Source organism: Neopelma chrysocephalum, unplaced genomic scaffold, assembly GCF_003984885.1.
Source record: "Neopelma chrysocephalum unplaced genomic scaffold, ASM398488v2 Primary Assembly neopelma1_176, whole genome shotgun sequence".
Taxonomy (NCBI): Eukaryota; Metazoa; Chordata; class Aves; order Passeriformes; family Pipridae; genus Neopelma; species Neopelma chrysocephalum.
The window spans coordinates 381,404-399,650 of record NW_020897838.1 but is presented as its reverse complement, the minus strand read 5'-3'; the positions used below and the strand labels follow the sequence as shown (position 1 = coordinate 399,650).

At 42.2% G+C, this 18,247-nt stretch overlaps 2 protein-coding genes across 3 annotated transcripts; one reads left to right on the top strand and one right to left on the bottom strand.

The window, feature by feature from the left end:
• Positions 1-2,144: 2,144 nt before the first annotated feature.
• On the bottom strand, positions 2,145-12,814 carry LOC113976628 (fatty acyl-CoA hydrolase precursor, medium chain-like). 2 transcript variants are annotated; one of them, XM_027701971.1, is made up of 13 exons: positions 12,674-12,814; positions 11,955-12,159; positions 11,516-11,654; positions 11,115-11,248; positions 9,412-9,565; positions 9,056-9,157; positions 8,153-8,251; positions 7,562-7,705; positions 6,372-6,449; positions 5,297-5,444; positions 4,529-4,678; positions 2,742-2,814; positions 2,145-2,623 (listed from the first exon to the last, which is right to left on the bottom strand). In XM_027701971.1, the coding sequence occupies exons 1-13, from the start codon at positions 12,747-12,749 to the stop codon at positions 2,434-2,436; spliced, it is 1,692 nt and encodes a 563-aa protein (XP_027557772.1). In that variant the 5' UTR covers positions 12,750-12,814; the 3' UTR covers positions 2,145-2,433. The 2 variants fall into 2 exon arrangements, with proteins under 2 accessions (XP_027557772.1, XP_027557773.1); XM_027701972.1 differs by having other exon boundaries at positions 6,372-6,452; positions 7,565-7,705.
• Positions 12,815-14,515: 1,701 nt separating this feature from the next.
• CIAO2B (cytosolic iron-sulfur assembly component 2B) lies at positions 14,516-16,574 on the top strand. Its single transcript, XM_027701975.1, has 5 exons — positions 14,516-14,708; positions 14,790-14,869; positions 15,276-15,401; positions 15,845-15,890; positions 16,360-16,574. The coding sequence occupies exons 1-5, from the start codon at positions 14,576-14,578 to the stop codon at positions 16,455-16,457; spliced, it is 483 nt and encodes a 160-aa protein (XP_027557776.1). The 5' UTR covers positions 14,516-14,575; the 3' UTR covers positions 16,458-16,574.
• Positions 16,575-18,247: the final 1,673 nt, after the last annotated feature.

Genomic DNA, 18,247 nt, shown 5'->3' with positions numbered 1-18,247 from the left:
TTATGCACCTGCTAATCCTGTGTACTGTGGCTGTGCTTGTGTACTTTACTCCAAATCTTCCCAAGTCTGTATGCACAGGTGTGATTTACAGCCCTTGTAGGTAAAGCCCAGTCAACTTTAACCTGGAGTGCTGAGAGAGCAAAGTGCTGGCAGCAGCTCCCATGGACACACTCAGTGCCTGCTGAGCCTCTCAAGGGTGTGCTCTGAGTGTGGGGCAGCCCCTGCCCTCTGCCCCAAACACTGCCTGCTGTGCTGGTGTGTGGCTCAGCTGTGCCTGAGGGCAAGGCCAGGGCTCCCTGTACCCTGGCAACTGGGATAACATGTAAATCTGAGTGTCTGCAAAACAATGTGCACAATCACTTCATGGCAGAATTGCTGGGGCTGTAAAGGTGTTCCCTGGGAGACTCTTTTCCTTGTTCCTCAAAGTGCAGTTGGTGACACTGAAGGTGAGGATTGGTCTGCAGTGCTGTGAGTGTACAGCCCACACAGCAATAAAGATGTTTGCATTGTCTAATGCAACCAGTGGAAACAGGGGCCTGGGGGACAAGTGCTGGAGCTTAACATGTTCTCTTTTACCTTTGTTTGTGTGATAAAGGCTCCTGAGACGCCAAGGGCAGCAGCACTGCACAGTGGGAACCTCTGCACTCCTGTTTGCCTGCCCAGGTGCAGTTGCAGATTCTCTGTCTCCACTTACCCTGGACTGCTTTGGTTCCTGGCAAGGGAAAACTGTTTCCATGAGAGGTGGAACTAGAGGAATCCCTCCTTTGACTCAGCTTTCATCCTGATGGACATGCACAGTCTCACCTCACTTGTGACCCACAAACTACAGGAGGAGTCCTTTGCTGCAAAACCAAATACTGTTTACTCTGCTTGCTTTCTCCTTTTGCTGTAACAAACTTTAATAATTTGCATAAACAATTTGTTTTATGTCTCCTGATCTTTACTGATTTTACTAAACTCTGTATTTCCTATTTACTTTCCTTTTGCTTCTCCCCTTCGTTACTACTTTCTTCAATCTTTGTTCTACTCACTACTTCTCTCCCATTCTGCAAAAATTCTCAGTCCATATCCCACCCACAGGCCTGGAGAAGAAGCCATTCTGAAAATATTATGTGTGCAAACCAGTTTCTGCAAACTCCACCCAGCTCATTTATAATAAGATAATAAAAAATAGGATTTGAGATCCTGACAGCCTTGGCTGTAGATACTTTGATGGATCTGCAAGCATGACCTAATTGCATTGCAAATGTAGAAACTCTTACTCCAGTGACACAGACTAGACTTGCAGAATCTGCAGCAGTGCTACCTACCTGGAGAGGGCAATTCTTGTCCTGCTTGGCATTTAAGAGATAACATTTTGCAGCTTACCCTCAATCAGTGAATAATGCCTAAGTCAGGGGTCAATCAAAAAAATCCTGCCACATGATGACCTTTGGCTCTTTGAACTTTAATGCACTGCTGCCTTTCTTGATTCCAGTAGCTAAAAAAAACAAATAGACAACTATCACAGCCCCTGGTGAGTATTCAATGAAGCTACAGAGTATAAAACAGAGCTGGAGTCTAAGAAGCTTGGACAGCTTTAACACTCTCTTTAGCATGTGGTAAACTCACAGCAGGATGTCCCTGGGATGAGACAGAGCACTCATCTCTATGTAGATATGAGTAAAATCTGTTGACATTTTCCACTGTGATGTGTTTTTAGCATGGGGCCTTGTGCTACAAAGTCATTTCTCTGCACACACAAGATGAGCATGCACTCAATGCTGCCTGGTTTATCTCCTTTCAGAGGGAGTGGTGCAGGACCTCAGGGGTTTGTGCAATGAAAATCCATCAACATTATTTTGAAATTATATTCCCCTTGCCAGGCATGTTAGATAAAACAAAGGAGGAGGGGCAGATGCTTAGGAGGAATTTCTCTTTACAAAAACATTTCTCCCTTTTCTAACATTTGAGAGAAGTCTTAATCCCAGCACTAATATGACAGACACGTACCACAACAGTCAGAACTATACTGTCTCTGTTATAAAACCAACTTATAAAGCAGAACATCCTGTAGTTTCATTTTCTTTCCACAAGAGGACATTTCTGTATCTACAGCACACCAAAATTTCTGTACCACTGACACACTTAACATCTGAAGACAGTTTTACTGGCAAATTGGGTCCTCATTGATTTCATTTTATTAAAACAATGTTGCTGCTACATTCTGTCTTCAGTCATGGGGAAGTGACAGAAAAACCTGAGCACTGGGGAAATGTGGTATTTAACAAGTGAGGGATTGACTGGAATTATTACAACGAATAATTGCAAGTATCACAACTGTGAAGAAAAGATGAAAAGAAGGGAAACAGAATTTTATCCTGAAAATAACTTTAAGTAATTTTTTTTCCTATCCTAATAGCTTGCATATTATGTGCATGTTTAGACTGTAAATTATAACTCTGAATTAACCTTCTTGTTTTCCATTCTTTGGTTATTTGCCTTTTCCAGCATCAGCTTTTTCCAGAAATTCACCTTCTCTTCTTTCAACTTTCTGGCTTTCTTTTGTTTTAGATTTATCTGCAAGTATTCTTCATTTAGGTTGTAGGATGGCCATTCAACCAAACCCTCTCCATTAGGATTTCTGTAAACAACAACAACAAGAAAGAAAGAAAGAGTGAATGCCCTTTTCAGGCACAGGGAAATTCAATCCCAGAAGTCAGTACAGAGCACTAATGTGTCATGACTCTCATGATTCTTACCCGTTTTGAGCAAAGTTAGCCCAGTATTTCATCAGAGTTCTACTGAGGTTCTTTTCTTCCTCTGTAACTTCACCTGAAAGGCAAAATACAAAATAGTTGTTATGTGTGGCAAAATCAAGGCATTACTACCACAGGAGCAGCATTTCTGTCTGTGAAAATGCTGCAACAACTTCTCAGTTGCAACAGAAACACGATACCTGCAAAATGTCAGTAATGCAGCATCACGAGATTTCAGCACTTCCTGAGTGACATAATTATCCCTATTCTACAATCAGGGAATTTGGGAACAAGGAAACAAGGTGATGTGCCTGTAGCTTTCCCAGAAACCAGAAGCAGAACCAAAAACCCCACGTGTTCTGCCAGTAGAACTCAAGAAATGGGCCACATGGTTTAGCTTCCTGGATCTCATTCCAGTTTGTGGGACTGAAATCCTCCCTATTATTCAGAGCATGATGAGGCAAAAGATTTCTCCATTCTGATACAAGGTGGTCATTTCTCAGCACTTCAAGAATATTCATTTATATCCAGTGACACAGAAGCCCACTGTATCACCAGGGGAAAAACACTGCAGTGTGTTATTAATTATAAGTGCATCTCCACACATTAAGAAAAATATTTGTTATCTTATCTTATTGCCCTCGGTAAATTCAGGCAAATAGGAAATGAACTGTAAAGTGTTTCCTAGTGTAGTAAGTATGTAAGTAAAAAAATAAATATAAAATACAAGCAAATCAAAAGGCTCTAGTAACAGATTAACAAAGGGTTTTATAACATAGCTGGATTGCTCCAAAGTTCAATGGAGTAAAAGGAAGCACTTTCAGTTATGTAAGCTTTGAAACAGACTATGAACTACTGTTCAAATGGCAAAAATAAGAGCAGAAAAAATTGTGAATTCACTTAAAGTAAGTAGAATTTCTGTATTTCTTTGTCAAAATAAGATCCGTCCCAATTGGTTTCATGGGAAAGAACATACACCATCCTGAGTATTATTGTTTTAGGCATATATAATTAAAGCATATTGCTGGATTCACAATATTCTTTAGGATGTGGCATCGTGTTTCTTAACTGTTCAGTGACTGGCACATTCATTTGGAATGGATCAATGTGGGATTCTGCCTCAAGGAACTTCCCAAATCTCGTGAGAATGTTGGGACTACACCCTAATCCTCCCACAATGGACTGGTTCCATTTTGAATAAAATGCTTATGTATTAATTGAGTCATGGGGCAACACAGTCTTTAACCTAAGTATTAGATCTTCCTGCAGGAAATGAAACACTGGAGTCCCAAGCTTTGCTCTGAACACAACTGGAACAGTATCTGCAAAAGAGACCAAGTCCCCCATTCCCTGGAGCCTGACAGCCCCTGGGATTTCCTGGGAAGGAGGAGACACTACTTTGAACTCCTCAGGAGAAGAAGATATCTAGATTTCCTGCTGCCCAAGCACTCTGCCAATCCCCTTCAAGCTTAATTGATCTTTCCTTCAGTTTATTTTTCAGCCAAAGCTATTTGGCAAATTCATGCACGGTGCTGGTCTAATGGCAGTGAGTTTTTTAGCAAATGTCCTATTGGCTAAATTGTTAACAATATGTACAACTCACTGTGCTTCAGAATGAGCAAACTGTACCTGACAGATTGGGGAAGACAAATAGTGTAAAACAAATTCTACAGGAGAAAGGGTCATGCTTTGGTCTCACTGTTAATAGAGGCACTTTAGTCTGATTAAAATAGGTAATAATGCCAGTTACCAGACTAATTTCTATGTGAACATTTATGACTATTTCTTACTGCGCAGCTGAATTTCTCCTGCCAGAAAGGGTCCTCCAAAGACAAAGCCAACCTCATCCCCATGGTCAGCCTTCACATACTCTGGTTTGCTGTCCCAGTATGAACTGGGGCGGTGCTGAAACTCAAAGAAGTAGGTAGGGGCTCCAGACTCTAGAAAATGTAACATTTAGAGAGTTAAAGAGATGCATAAAGTACAGTTGACATCAGCTGTTTAAAATACCACTTTAAACATGCCCAAAGCTTTATACCAGGGACATTTCTAATGCAATGTCACATTCAAATATTTACATTTTTAATTCAAAATTAAGAACTCACAAAAAAAAAAAAAAGAATCAAGGCTCACCACAGGAAAACTTACAGAAAACACAATAACATCAAATTATTTCCAGTTCTGGGTATCTTGGCAGGGTTTGTCAAGATTTTTTGAAATCTCCAGACCACAGAGCTGCTGACTTCTCAAGTAGCTGTGGGCCAAAGGGCAAAGGTTGCTTTGATATATTTTAATTTTTAAGCCTGTATAGTTCAGTTAGCAAACATTTATCTGTGTTATCATGCTCTGGTCTCAATATATTGTGCTTATGAGCACAGGACACTAGGACAAAGATGAAGGACCACACATAACCCTGCAGACCTATATAATTCTTCATCCTCAAGTTCCCAGTAGGAATCTCAAGATGGGTTGCCTACACATGACAGGATTTGTGTCTACATCATTTGATGCAGCATATAGTGAGAGGTTTGAATATCCTCCTCTGTTCATTAGCTCACCCCTGTGATAATTCAGGGCTTTAATGGCTGGCATGACAATTGCCATATCCCCCAGCAAGTCCAGAAACCGGGCCCGTAGCTCAGCAGGATCCTCTGTGTCTCCTACATATTCATCTACTATCCTGGGCAGAAAATCTGATGGTAGATCCTAAGAGACAAAGGGGAAATAGGAAAACAAACAGACAAATCACCACTGTCTCTATTAGCAGCTAAAAATGTCATCTTTTTAACTTCAGAGATTCTGCAAGGGCACAAAGGTTCAGGATAGCTCCCATGTTGATGGGAGATAAAACCCATTCAGAGGAAAAAACCCCCCAAAACCAACATAAAAAACCAAACTAAACCAAAAACCAACAACAAAAAAAAAAAACCGCCCCCAAACCCCCAAACCAAACCAAACCAACCAAACCAAAACCAACCAACCAACCAAACCACCCTAACCCCCCCCACCACCTCAGGTCAAATTTGCACCAGATTTATATAGGTTTAAAGCTCTACAGGACTCAAAGATCCAGCAATTTTTCCTGATAATACCTCTGGCTTCTGCTTTCTTCAGGAGAAAAGAGATGGGAATAACATAAGTAAATTCTCTGAGCCCTTGAAAGATTTATGGACTATTAGACTGCAGGACAAGACCAACTGGATCTCGGAACACAGTGTAGGGTTTTTAGTGTTAGAATTTGCTGCTTGGAAGACACACTTTAGGAGTGCAAAGTAACTCCTTTAAAAGCTGCTTTTAATGTCATGTAAACACATTGAAAAATCCTGCCTTGATACACACCCAGGAGATTAGCCATGAGATATCTGAGCATTAGGGACACTATTACAGTAATCCTACATACAAATAGGTAAGATAAAAATGTTGCTTCAGAAATCTAGAAAGGAAAATATTTCCCCATAACCCAGACCTGACTCAATTCTATTTCTGTGTAACACCCCAGTCCTGTCAACTTTGCTGGGACTCTCCCCAAAGCATAACATGGCCTCAACTCTTAGCAACATTATAACTCAAATCTGTTATATGCCTGAAAAAGAAAATTCACTTCTCAAATTAAATCAGTGCAACAGTACTTACTATCATTGGTAGAAAATACTCTAAAGTTGAAGTGATTGATTTTTTATCTCCTATTTCCCTCAAACCTGTTATTTTTGACGTCTGCACAGGAAAAAAAAAAGAATGTTATTAGCATCATTCAACTTCATTATTTTTAACATTGGAACTACATTATTCCACTTTACTCTTACTACTGGTGTTTATTTTTGAAGCATCATAGGCAAAAGTGCAGCACAATGGAGCAGCTGCCTGGAAAAGCCTGTATTTACTGCAGTAAACGTTTCCTTGGTGAAGGTTTCTACATAAACCTCATGCTGAGCAGTTTATCCTTAAATCAACAGACATTACGAAACTTGTAAGAGTAGAAAGAATTAGGGCAGAATTGAAGCAAAAAGCTTCTTCTGTCTCACAGGTTATTGGAGATCTTAAAAGTCATTGGCAGCCTCTGTGTCTGGTTCAATTGTTTGAGCCCTTTGAAACAAAGGCACTGCTCCTCCTCTTTCACAGCATTGCATAAAACAACCCTTCTGACTGAAAAATAAATAAAAACAGGCTTTACACTGTTCTTCTGGGACTCAGTACCAGCACACTCCCAGAGACACAGTTGTTATGTAGGTTCAGATTGACTACACATAACCTGAATACTTTGGAAATGAAAAAAAAAGAGGACAAGAGAGGACACAAATCCATCTCCTGAAGCTTTGTGCAGTGACAACAAGTTGCTCATGGTTTTGAGTTACCCATTGAGTTCAGGAAAGAATTTCTGCACAGAGAATGGGCTGGATACCTGCATCATCCCCATACTCTGTCCCCAGAGCAGATTTTCAAAGCAAAGCTTTTAGCACAGTAATAATGACACACAGGGGAAACTGTGTCACATTTGTATGTCACATTTATCACCCCTGACTTACTGTGCCTTGTGAGGGAAAGGATTTGGTTTATTTTACTTTCAGTAATATGCTCTTGAATGTTGTATTCTTTTCCCTCCCTCTGCCTGGATGAGGGATTAAAATTTTAGGATAAGAAAATACTGTACAAAATTGATGTTCCAAGGATGCCTGTGGTTCTGGGTCACTACAGAGTCAATGCAAGCAAAGTTTACCTTGTATGTACTTCCAGCAATGCAAAGCCTTGTCCTACCAGAGAATACCTTCTCAAGTTGCCTCTACCAGTTAACAAACATTTAAAAAAATAAAGAATAACCATTAAATTACAGATCTGATATTCCAGCCAAATTCATCATTGGTGACTCCTATCATAAATGGAACTGCATTAAATTCTTTTCCAGCCATTATCTCTTCAGGTGGCTTAGGAAGAAATACTCCATCCACAACTATGGGCAGAAATGGCAGGTCCTGAAGGAGGAGAGAAAAAAATGATCAAATCACTTGTTAATAGTATTCTCAATTCAAATCATATAAGGTGTCCACATTTAATGTTCCAAGTGCAAAAAAAGGGCTTTAAAAAATGTGAATATCTACAGCCACTGTAACATAGATCTAATTTGGCCCAAGAGTATAAAATGCCAGCCTGGTTGGGTCAAGGTATGGAGTAACGTGATGGTTTCTGATTCTGTGCTGCTTCTAACTGACATTAAAATGTATGTATATGCTCAAGCCTTGCTCACAACTTTCCAGGTGCTGTGACAGAGAGAAATTATGTGATATTTCAACATTTAGGGGTACTTCGATGACAGTTCAGAAAAATCAATTTTGGAACAGAGCAACAATGAACTCTGGTCAGAGGCTGAGCAATGCAAGTGCAGCATTAAACATTCTGTAACTCTCTAGAGTCTCACCTACCGTGGTGTTGAAGATTATATGGTCTGCTTCCTGCTGCCTTAAGCAGTTTATCAGGGAGAGGGAACTGCTCGTGTCACACTTAAAGATACTTGCAATTTTCTGAAAATTGTTAGCAAAGACAAGGACTGTTAGCTGTGAGGTGGTCTTGAAGGGATTCATAAACAGAAAATTACTACACACACTGCTGTAAATAGTTTTACTTAAGGGCAGATTTAGGTGAGCTTGACAGATCTTTGAGTAATTTATTTTACTAGAAATACTACACACAAAGTGAAATCATTCTGGTATACTTTTCTTTCTTGCTATATTTCTGTTCTATGCCCTGTTCTACGACATACTTTAGTCTAGAGAAAATACAAGGTTATAGCATAAACCAAATAAGGAAAGAAAATTCCGAAAATCAATTTCTGAGATATTTACATTACCACCTGCTGTTGCAGGAAGAGAAATGGAAAGGTACTTATAGAAAGGAATTTTATTCGAAAATATTGTTTTGTTTTATATTTAACTACTTTACTTCACATAAAAGCTCTCCACAAAAGACCACAGTTCAATGAAAACTGAATGCCTCTTCTGGATTCTTATTAAACTTGCCATAATAAATGTCATAGTTGCACTATAAAGTACAGTGGGTATAAAAATGGACATTTGCCTTGCCTGGCACGTGTGTAACTGAAAATACCCACATCAACCCACAGCTATTATAATGACATACCTGTACAATGTATTTCTAACACCAAACAAGACTGAAAATAAATAGGTATGCTGTGAGAACAGACTTGATCAACTTGGTTGCATAATATGCAATGAAATTTTCCCCTTTTTTCTTTTAACCAAATGATCACATATAAACATCCCATTTCAGGTTATAAAGGGTTTAAAATGCAAAAACCCCGAGCCTACCTTAGGATGTACTGAAAGAAGTAAATCTCTACTGGGGGGAAGCAGAATTCCACTCTCTGATATTGCTTTATGAAAGAGACCCTTAGACAAAGGAGACAAAACCTGCCAAGAAGGGAAGAACAAAAATTATTCTATATTAACATCCTTATCCCATAACTTTATGCTTGATTAGACTCTTGGATTCAATGGGGAATTACACATTTTTATTTGCTTACAGGGGAAGTCTCCAGACTTAGCACAATGTGCTGTTAATCTTACTGCCAAAAATAAGGTTAAGCATGAAATGTTGCACTAAATGAGTTTTTGAAGATTTTTTTTAAAGACTTTACTTTCTAGTTTATCTTCTGTATGCCTACATGTGCAAAAACGGAGCAAGATCCTGCAGATACACCAAAGAGTGTGACAGATCCTGGATCTCCACCAAAGTGTTCAATATTTCCTTGGACCCACTGAAGAGCTGCTACTTGATCCAAAAAAGCCCAGTTCCCACGAGCATGTTCATCACCAGTACTGAAAGAAAAGCATTATAAGCTTTATAAGAAAGAGTAATAATACCAGAATAAAGTAAATTTTGTGCAAAGTTCTGAAACAAATCATGGATGCTTTCAGGTGAATGTCTGTGGGGGTTACCAGACTGGGAGTATGCATTGCCAGTGGTTTATTTCATCATAAATCTCACAACTTAAGTTTTTGTATTATTCTAAACTGGTAGGAGCTAAGAATTAATTTTATAATTTACGTATTTGCAGCTTTCTGAGTAAGAGCTTTTATAAAGTAATTGCTACGAAAGATAGAAAGGCATAAAGCAACTTTTCCTAGCTTAGGTTTTATAGAAAAAGAGGCAGCAGACCCCTGTCCTGTGATTTCTGGCTGGCTGGCTGTAGCTCTTAGTCTCACAGAATATTGCTCTCACTCTGTACCCACACTAGTCCTAGCAGGAGTTCTCAATGAGGACTGCAAGGCACAGAGTGAAATAAGGTTAAAACAACACAGAAATCTCGCAGGAGATGTTAGCAAACTGCTTCCACTATAACCAGCTTACACATCAAGCAAAATTCACTTGAGCCACAGGAAGAAACTACAGCAAGGAGCCCAGTGAAAGGTTAATGGGCTTAACTTTCTGCATAGAAAATGGGTGGCTATTACTCTAGTTACTAACAGAGGTCATGACAGAAAGAGGTCATTAGCTGCTACATGTGCATGAGAAACCATTACATCTCATGTGTTTCCCCAGTTACTTGTCTTTGATCAAACCATTACTTGTTTTGTGCTAAACAGATGGAGACATGCTTAGCAGAAATTCGAGGTGTTGAGAACAAAATTGAGAGGCACCAAAGGCACAACATTACAAATATTCTCTAGAAACCATTACAGTGCATAAAAGATAAGATGCACAGAAGTGTCTCACTTAGGAGTACAGATATGGGTAGTATTTGAGACATGCTCTGTGTGACTCCATGTTAGAAATCAAAATCAGAGGCTGGTTGGGCACTGACCAGGCTCCCCAGGGCAGTGGGCACAGCACCAAGGCTGGAGCTCCAGGAGGGTTTGGATGATCCTCTGGGGCACAGGGACTGTGTTCTGTGGAGGGCCAGGAGTTGCAATCAATGACTCTGATGGGGCCCTTCCAACTGAGAACATTCTGTGTGATTTGGCCCAGGAAGGTGTGTACAGTCCCTGACCCACAGCCACACCTAAGCCCCTGACTCACCTCTCCTGTTTGCTCACCCCTACACTGAGGGATCCCTGCCCTCTACTCTGGATCAGTTTTTGCTTTACACACCAATGGATGGAAGTAGAGGCAAGAACAAACATCCCCTCCAGAACCAAATCAGCCCAACTACGATTTCATAGCAGGCAGCAATCAAATGACAATGCAAATGGGATTTACAGACATTTCTTAAGGCTCTGAAGTCCTGATGTCAGTGAATTGTGTATATTGAAACCACTGTATCAGCAGGAAGCTGGTATAGAAGTTCAGCTGATTTAGCAAACAAAACTACCCATGCCTTAAACATGACAGGAAGTACTTTGTAAAAAGTGAAATAGGGGATCTTACTTGAAGTATCCAAGGAGTCCAAGTCTGTACTGAATTATTACTACCACAACATTCTCGTAGGCTGACAGTGCTGAACCATCATACCTAGAAGCACCACCAAATATAAAATTGCCTCCATGGATCCACACCATTACCTTAGGGGAAAAAAAAGGGTGAGACACACTTTTATTGCACATTTCATTTCAAAAAGGAAAACACTACCAGATAATTAAGAGCTCCAAAGCACCAAAACACGATGGCAGCTGAATTTTAGCTTGGTGGGCTTTGAATTTTACATTTTACACACTAATATTATTTCTGCTAGTGCAGAAATCACATTTTCAAAAGCAATTAAGACTCTTAGGAGCAATCATTAGGTGCAAACTTTGTACTGCACAAGTTTGTACAATGGGTTTACGTACAGGTAACTTGTCCTTCTTGCTGGAACCAGCAGGGCTGTAAACACTGAGATACAAACAGTCCTCAGAAGTTCGGAAAGGAATGTGTTTTTCTTTGAAGTTTCTTTCAGCTATTTTCAACAGGGACAGATCTTGAGGACATCTTCACAAAAGAAAGGAAGCACGATTATTAATAATGAAACTGCAACAGCATCAGTGTAATAACGACAGAGAAAACACTCTTTTGCCCCACAGGCTGAATCCCGATGGGGTGCTTGAACTTTGTGTTACTTATACACAGCTGGAGATGCAGCCTGGAAAAGCAGGACTTGGACTTGAAATACCCCAGTACTGGCAGTGCATCCACTACCAGCTCCTTCCCAACAGTCTGTACCCCAATAAACACAACTCCCCTGACCCACAGCAGCAGGGCCTGGATACAAAGGAACTGAACAGTTCTCACAGGGGTGGGTAAGAGGTTGCATCTCTCACATCATTCCAGGGTTCAGGTGGTTCAGGTGGGGAAAACCTCAAGGATCCAACAGGGGGTTTTGCAAAAGGAATTCCAAGGAATGCATTTACAAGTTTGTCTGTCCCCTTTACGTTTGTTTGTTTCCCTCTGAGCCGTCCGAGCGCCAGAGTCACTTCTGGCTCAGCACCACTCTGTCCTAAGGAACACAAAAGGTGTACAAAAAAATTAAATTGCATCTTTACAATTATCAGACAGACTTTTCAATGACATATTTTTAACTGTGTAATTTAGAAAATTTCAGCTTATTCCTTTCAATTTTGTTCAGTTTTCACTTTGCTTCTGTGCAGTGACAGACACACCCTGCCAAACCCTCCTGTATCTGCTCTGCCAGTGACACCTGGAACCAGGTAGGACAGAGTTTGGTCACTGTGCATAAAGCTAAAAAGCAAATAAATTTATCATTCAATGAAATCTTAAAAATATTTAGATAATTCAGAAACGTTTTTGCTTTCTACCTTTTAGAAAAGATAGAAAGCTTTCTTTTCATAAAATCATCTCAGAAATGGTTTCATCTCACAAAGCCAGTAATTTCTGCTTCACTAAGATACTTTTGCAGATTGTTACCAAAGCGTAAGAGACTTACTGCCTTTGAAAAAAACACACTTTAAGAATCAACTTCCTCAGCAGCAATAACAGACCGTGCATCTCACCTTCTGCTCCGCACCAGAGGAACGCTACGCTACAAAACAAGGAGCAAAGCAAAGCGATCTGGCTTTGAGGAGCCATTTCTCACGCCCGGCTGGACTCCCAGTGACTCGCTGGTTTTATGCAGCAGAGCAGGTACAAAGGTCCGGGCCCAGGGCACTCGGAGCAGGGAGCGCAGCCGAATTGCCGTGACCGCAGCCGAATTGCCGTGACCGCAAACACGCCCAGCACGCCGATACAGCCCCTGGTGCAGCGCAGCTCAGCGTTACCTGATCCCGGGAATGGCCCAACGCCCCTGGGAACAACCAGGGAACTAACCGGAGTTAATGGGCTGCCTGGGCTACAGGCAAAGAAAACAGGCAAGGGCTGAACAGCTTCCAGAGCTGTCAACAATTAAAAGTGTTTATAAAACCCCTTAAACCAACAAAGACTCCACCAAAAAAACCCCACCAAAACAAAACCCCACAACCCCCCCCCCAAAAAACCACCGCACAAAACCAACGACAAAAAAACCAAGCAACAATAAAAACCATCAAAACCCCCCATAACAAAACCACAAAACCCAACTAACCTCCCCAAACCCCCAACAAAAACGCACACAAAATCCCCCTAAAAAACCCCAAACCACACACACACACACACAGAGACAAACAACTCAAAAAACCGACCAAAAACCTAAGCGATGGATTACAAATAATTAGAAAGTAATGATAAAAAAAATCAAAACAGTTAATTCTCGCTTTAACCCCATTATAAAGGGGTTTATGTGTCTAGGAGGAATCTTCATCCATGTGGAATTCTGGGAGTGGGACTGGCAGTTTGAGCGCAGGGCTGAAAAAAGCCAACAACAGCCCTTATCCCCAGGAAAGAAAGCCTGTAAGCTTTGGCTTTCTGGTGCAGTTGGTGGGTCAGCCTGGGCACTCCAAAAACCAAACAACAACAAAAACCAACAACCCCCCCCATAACAAAACCCAAACCCCAACAAACCCCCACCCCCAAAATCCCCAACAAAAACGCACACAAAATCCCTCTAAAAAACCGAAAACCACAACCACACACACAAACAAGTCAAAAAATCCACCAAAAACTTAAACGATCAGGATTATGGACTACAAATAACTAGAAAGCAATGATAAAAAGAATCAAAACAGTTAATTCTTGCTTTAATCCCATTATAAAGGGGTGTATAAAGGTGAAGTACATAACCGCTTCATTCTATCCCTCCAGTTTAAGCTTGCCCGTTTTTTTAGATTCAGTCTGACTCTTGAAAGTAACGAAGAAATGAGATAAATAACTTTAACCGGCGCATCCCCGGCAGCAGCGGGCGCAGCCCGGGAGGCACCCGGGGAGCCGGGACAGCCCGGACAGCCCACAGCTCACCGCCGGCCAGGGAGCCGGGACAGCCCCGCTGCCTGCCCGGGGAGGCACCGCCAGCACAGTGGAGCGGGACCGGGACCGCTCCCCGCCCTCAGGAGGCTCCACCACCCGGGATAACCGGGATAGCCCCCCTCCCGCACTCAGGAGGCTCCACCACCCGGGATAACCGGGACTGCCCCGCTCCCGCCCTCAGGAGGCTCTGGGATAACCGGGACTGCCCCGCTCCCGCCCTCAGGAGGCTCCGGGATAACCGGGACTGCCCCGCTCCCGCCCTCAGGAGGCTCCACCACCCGGGGAACTGGGATAGCCCCGCTCCCCGCCCTCGGGAGGCTCCAGGGGAACCAGGACAGCCCCGCTCCCGCCCTCAGGAAGCTCTAGGACAACCGGGACAACCCCACTCCCCGGAGGGAGGTACCCGGGTAACCGGGACGGCCCCGCTCCCGCCCTCAGGACGCTCCCCCGCCGGAAGCCCCGCCCGTTCCCGGTGCGCTGCCGAACGCGGTCCGGGCGGTTCCGGCCCCGCCGCCGCCATGGTGGGTCCGGGCCCGGCGCCGCTGGAGAACGCGAACCCGCTGATCTACCGACGCTCCGGGGAGCGGCCCGTCACCGCCCGCGAGGAGGACGATGAGCTGCCCGACGCCATCGACGACCGCGAGATCTTCGATATCCTGGGCCGGGCAGGGCAGGGCCGGGCAGGGTCGGGACGGGTCGGGGCAGGGCCGCGGCGCTTTCCTTAACCCGCACATCTCATCCGCTCCATCAATGACCCCGAGCACCCCCTCACCCTGGAAGAGCTCAACGTCGTCGAGCAAGTGCGAGTGAAAGTGAGATCCCGCCGGGATGTGCTCGTTGTGCTGGGGGGCACAGCTGCCTCAGCCGGCTGACCGACTAATTACTTCTAGCGTTAAAATATGTTTGTCATGACGGTCTACTGCATAGTAGTTAAAATTATTAATAGTGTTTTAACTAATTAAATAGTATTTATTTTACATAACGATATATATTTTTATAATTAATTTATTATAGATAACGTATAGTTATTATAAATTATTTGTATATTTATATGTATTTATAATATTACATTATTAAATGGTATTTTTAAATGTCAGTGAACGACATGAGGTGTGAGTGACAGTGCAGCACCATGTTGCATGTCGCATGAAAGGCCTCGGGCTGGTTTGGGGTGAAAGCAGCAGGTTTTGTCCCCAGCTGGTGTTGGTTTTTGCCCAGGTGAACGATGCTGAGAGCACGGTGTCGGTGGAGTTCACCCCCACCATCCCACACTGCAGCATGGCCACCCTGATCGGCCTCTCCATAAAGGTCAAACTGCTCAGGTCTCTGCCTGAGAGGTTCAAGGTGAGTGACCACATCACTCTGGGAAGCGAAACAGGGGGATTGTGTTTGAAAAAAGAGAAAAAAAAAAAGGGCAACCCCCCCCCACTTTATAGTGAAAATAACTAGAGCGTTTTTCATTTTGTGAGTGAGGGAGGCACCAGGAACAGAGGGGGCAGTGGGTTGGAATATCAGTGCAGAGTTATGGTTCTGTGACAGTCATGTCTTGGGGTTTTGGAGGGAAATTACCTGCAGTGCTCTATGGCCCAGGAGAAGGAGAGGTTGGTGCCCCACCCTTGTCTAAAGCAGGCTTTAGCAGATGGAATGCAGAATATGATGTGATTTTAGACTTTTGTTTTATTCTGTTATATATAATAACTGCGGTTACTGTCTTAATTTTATTTAATAGCTTGAACTTCCAATGTTTTGTTAACTCATCCCCTTTTTCTTTTGGGGTGCCTGTTAAGCTGGATGTTCATATAACACCGGGAACACATGCCTCTGAGCACGCAGGTAAGACTTTGGTGATTTTCTTTATGTGTATTTTAATCTTGAGAGATTCCCACTGCTGCAGAGCATCTGTTTGGTACCTGGGACTTTGTGTGCGTCAGATGTTCCAGAACAGGAACACGTAATGTCAGAGATTGTTCTGCACCATCCTTTAAGCATCTCCTCAGGCAACCTGTGCTCTCAGCAGTCATTGATTTTTCCTGGGAAATGGGGAGAGCTGGGGGGGATTTCCTGTGTCACACCCACACAGCAGCTCCCTGCTGCTGAATCACGGGCAGCTCGCTGATTTAACTGATGACACAGGAGCTCTGCCTTTCAGCTGCAGCTCTGGGGTGTGCTTGGCATCTGCAGAACTGCCTGGGGTACCATGGCAACTGTCATTATCTGTCTCGACGTAAAATGCTTTAAAAAAGACACCCTACACCAATGTCCTCACCGGTTTCTTGTCTCCTTTTTTTTTTTCTCTGCGCAGTCAATAAACAGCTTGCTGATAAAGAACGTGTGGCAGCAGCTTTGGAGAACTCTCACCTCCTGGAAGTGGTGAATCAGTGTTTGTCTGCTCGGTCATAATTGCCTGATGAGGAAATCACTGGTATTCTGCTCTGTTAAACTAATTTTGTATTTATGTGGTGGTGTTACACTATACATATAGCTATGAGAAAAATAAAATCACTTGGATTTTCTTGAGGAAATGTTTCTTTACTCTTGCAAAAAATACAATGTGGGAATTACCTTACAGGCAGCTACAAAATTATAATGAAAATTGGCTTTTTAATTGTATGAGACATTACATAGGTAGGATTTTTCTTTTACAATATTTGTTTCCACTTGTTTTTAACTGGTTTCTCGCTACCCAGCATTAGTTATAAACTGCATTTTAGAAATGGATCTCGTACACTGGACTTCACAAGTACACCAAGATAATTTGCATTTAAAATCTTTACATTCACATGACTGTTTTGGACTGCTAATATAATTTTAGCTTCAGACATCAAAAATTGTACAAGTTGGTGTGTGAAAAGTTGTAACACGTTTTATCAGAACGTGTAAACACTTCTAAGTCATTTACCTGCTTTTAAAATTATATTACCTTGGATGAACCAAATACAGAGTGCTCTTTTAAAACATGGTTTATTTTTAATTACTACTTACTTGTGGTAGAAAATTCAGTATCTTTGAGGTAGGGATTTTTTTAATGCACCTGCCACAATATAGGAGTTATTCATAGTTTTCAGTATGAACAGCCCAGCAACCCTCTGCTGTGTTTGACAGCTAAATGACAAGTTTTGCTTTAACTGTATTGAGATTTAATACTAAAACCAGGCCTATGCTTCTGGTTTGGGAAATGTGGCATTCACTAAACTGTTGTCTTTGGCAAACGTTGACAATAGAAAAATTCATTAAGAATTAATTTGAACTTTTAAAAAGATGTCTCTAGTCATGAACAACATGGAAAAAATAACAACCTGTTAAATCCTGTCAGGTATTTTGGCGCCTGCACATGTACAATGTTACCTTCATCATCATCAGTTATCTGGAGAATAAGTAACAGACTTTCTAAAAAGTAGGCTGTGCTCAGCTGTTTGATGGTAATGCTTTATACTGCAGTACTGTTTTCTCTTGGAGGGTCTCAGATGCTGTTTTAAAAAGGGTGAAGTTTATGAGCATTGTGTAAAGCACAGCCTAGCAGTCCAGCCTAGCCCGTGTTGAGCAGCTGAGGAAACTTGGGGTGATCCAAGTGTGACATCTAAAGTCACGTAGCAAAATAGGAGAGAAACCAAGCCAAATCTTCCTGTTTCAGAAATGAGCCTCCCTGTTTGCACAGGGCTCCTACAGACAGGCAGCTCTGCAGCAGCCTTGCCTTGCTTGGCTTAGCATCCTTTGAATGGCCAGCACTTGCTGGGATGTATGAATGAAACTGTCAGTAAGGACAATATTTATGTAATATTAATATTGGGCACGGAGCAGAATGACCCAGCTTTCCTCTCTGCCACTCGTGTTGAATCACTGGACTGATCAGTTCTGACATTGCCAACATTTGCACCACAAATGAAACTTCAGCCATGGTAATGCAGGCAGGCAGCTCATGGGCAGTACACTTGGTTGCTTTGGTTTTGTTTTCTGTTTTTTTGGTGGCTTTTTAAATAGAAGATGAATTTTGCCTGCCCAGATTTTGGGGTAGAAAGGAATGCAAGTACATGCCAGGGGGAAAACAGAAGGATGACTAAGCTGCCAACAGATTGCTTCAACCTGCACTCCAAATAGGGAAGGAATCAGTAAATTAGGCTTTGTTGGCTTTCTATATGATACCAGTGTTAAATAATTTATTGGGATGTTGGCACTTGCCTTATCAAGCACAT

Excerpts from the sequence above, each read along its gene's own strand:
- LOC113976628 (XM_027701971.1), bottom strand. The coding sequence starts at position 12,749 with ATGGCTCCTCAAAGCCAGATCGCTTTGCTTTGCTCCTTGTTTTGTAGC. Across the intron at positions 9,566-11,114 it reads GGACTCCTTGGATACTTCAA|TACTGGTGATGAACATGCTC; the intron begins GTAAGATCCCCT and ends CTTTTCTTTCAG. Across the intron at positions 2,624-2,741 it reads GCTAACTTTGCTCAAAACGG|AAATCCTAATGGAGAGGGTT; the intron begins GTAAGAATCATG and ends TGTTGTTTACAG.
- CIAO2B (XM_027701975.1), top strand. The coding sequence starts at position 14,576 with ATGGTGGGTCCGGGCCCGGCGCCGCTGGAGAACGCGAACCCGCTGATC. Across the intron at positions 14,709-14,789 it reads CGACGACCGCGAGATCTTCG|ATCTCATCCGCTCCATCAAT; the intron begins ATATCCTGGGCC and ends CTTAACCCGCAC. Across the intron at positions 15,402-15,844 it reads CTCTGCCTGAGAGGTTCAAG|CTGGATGTTCATATAACACC; the intron begins GTGAGTGACCAC and ends GTGCCTGTTAAG.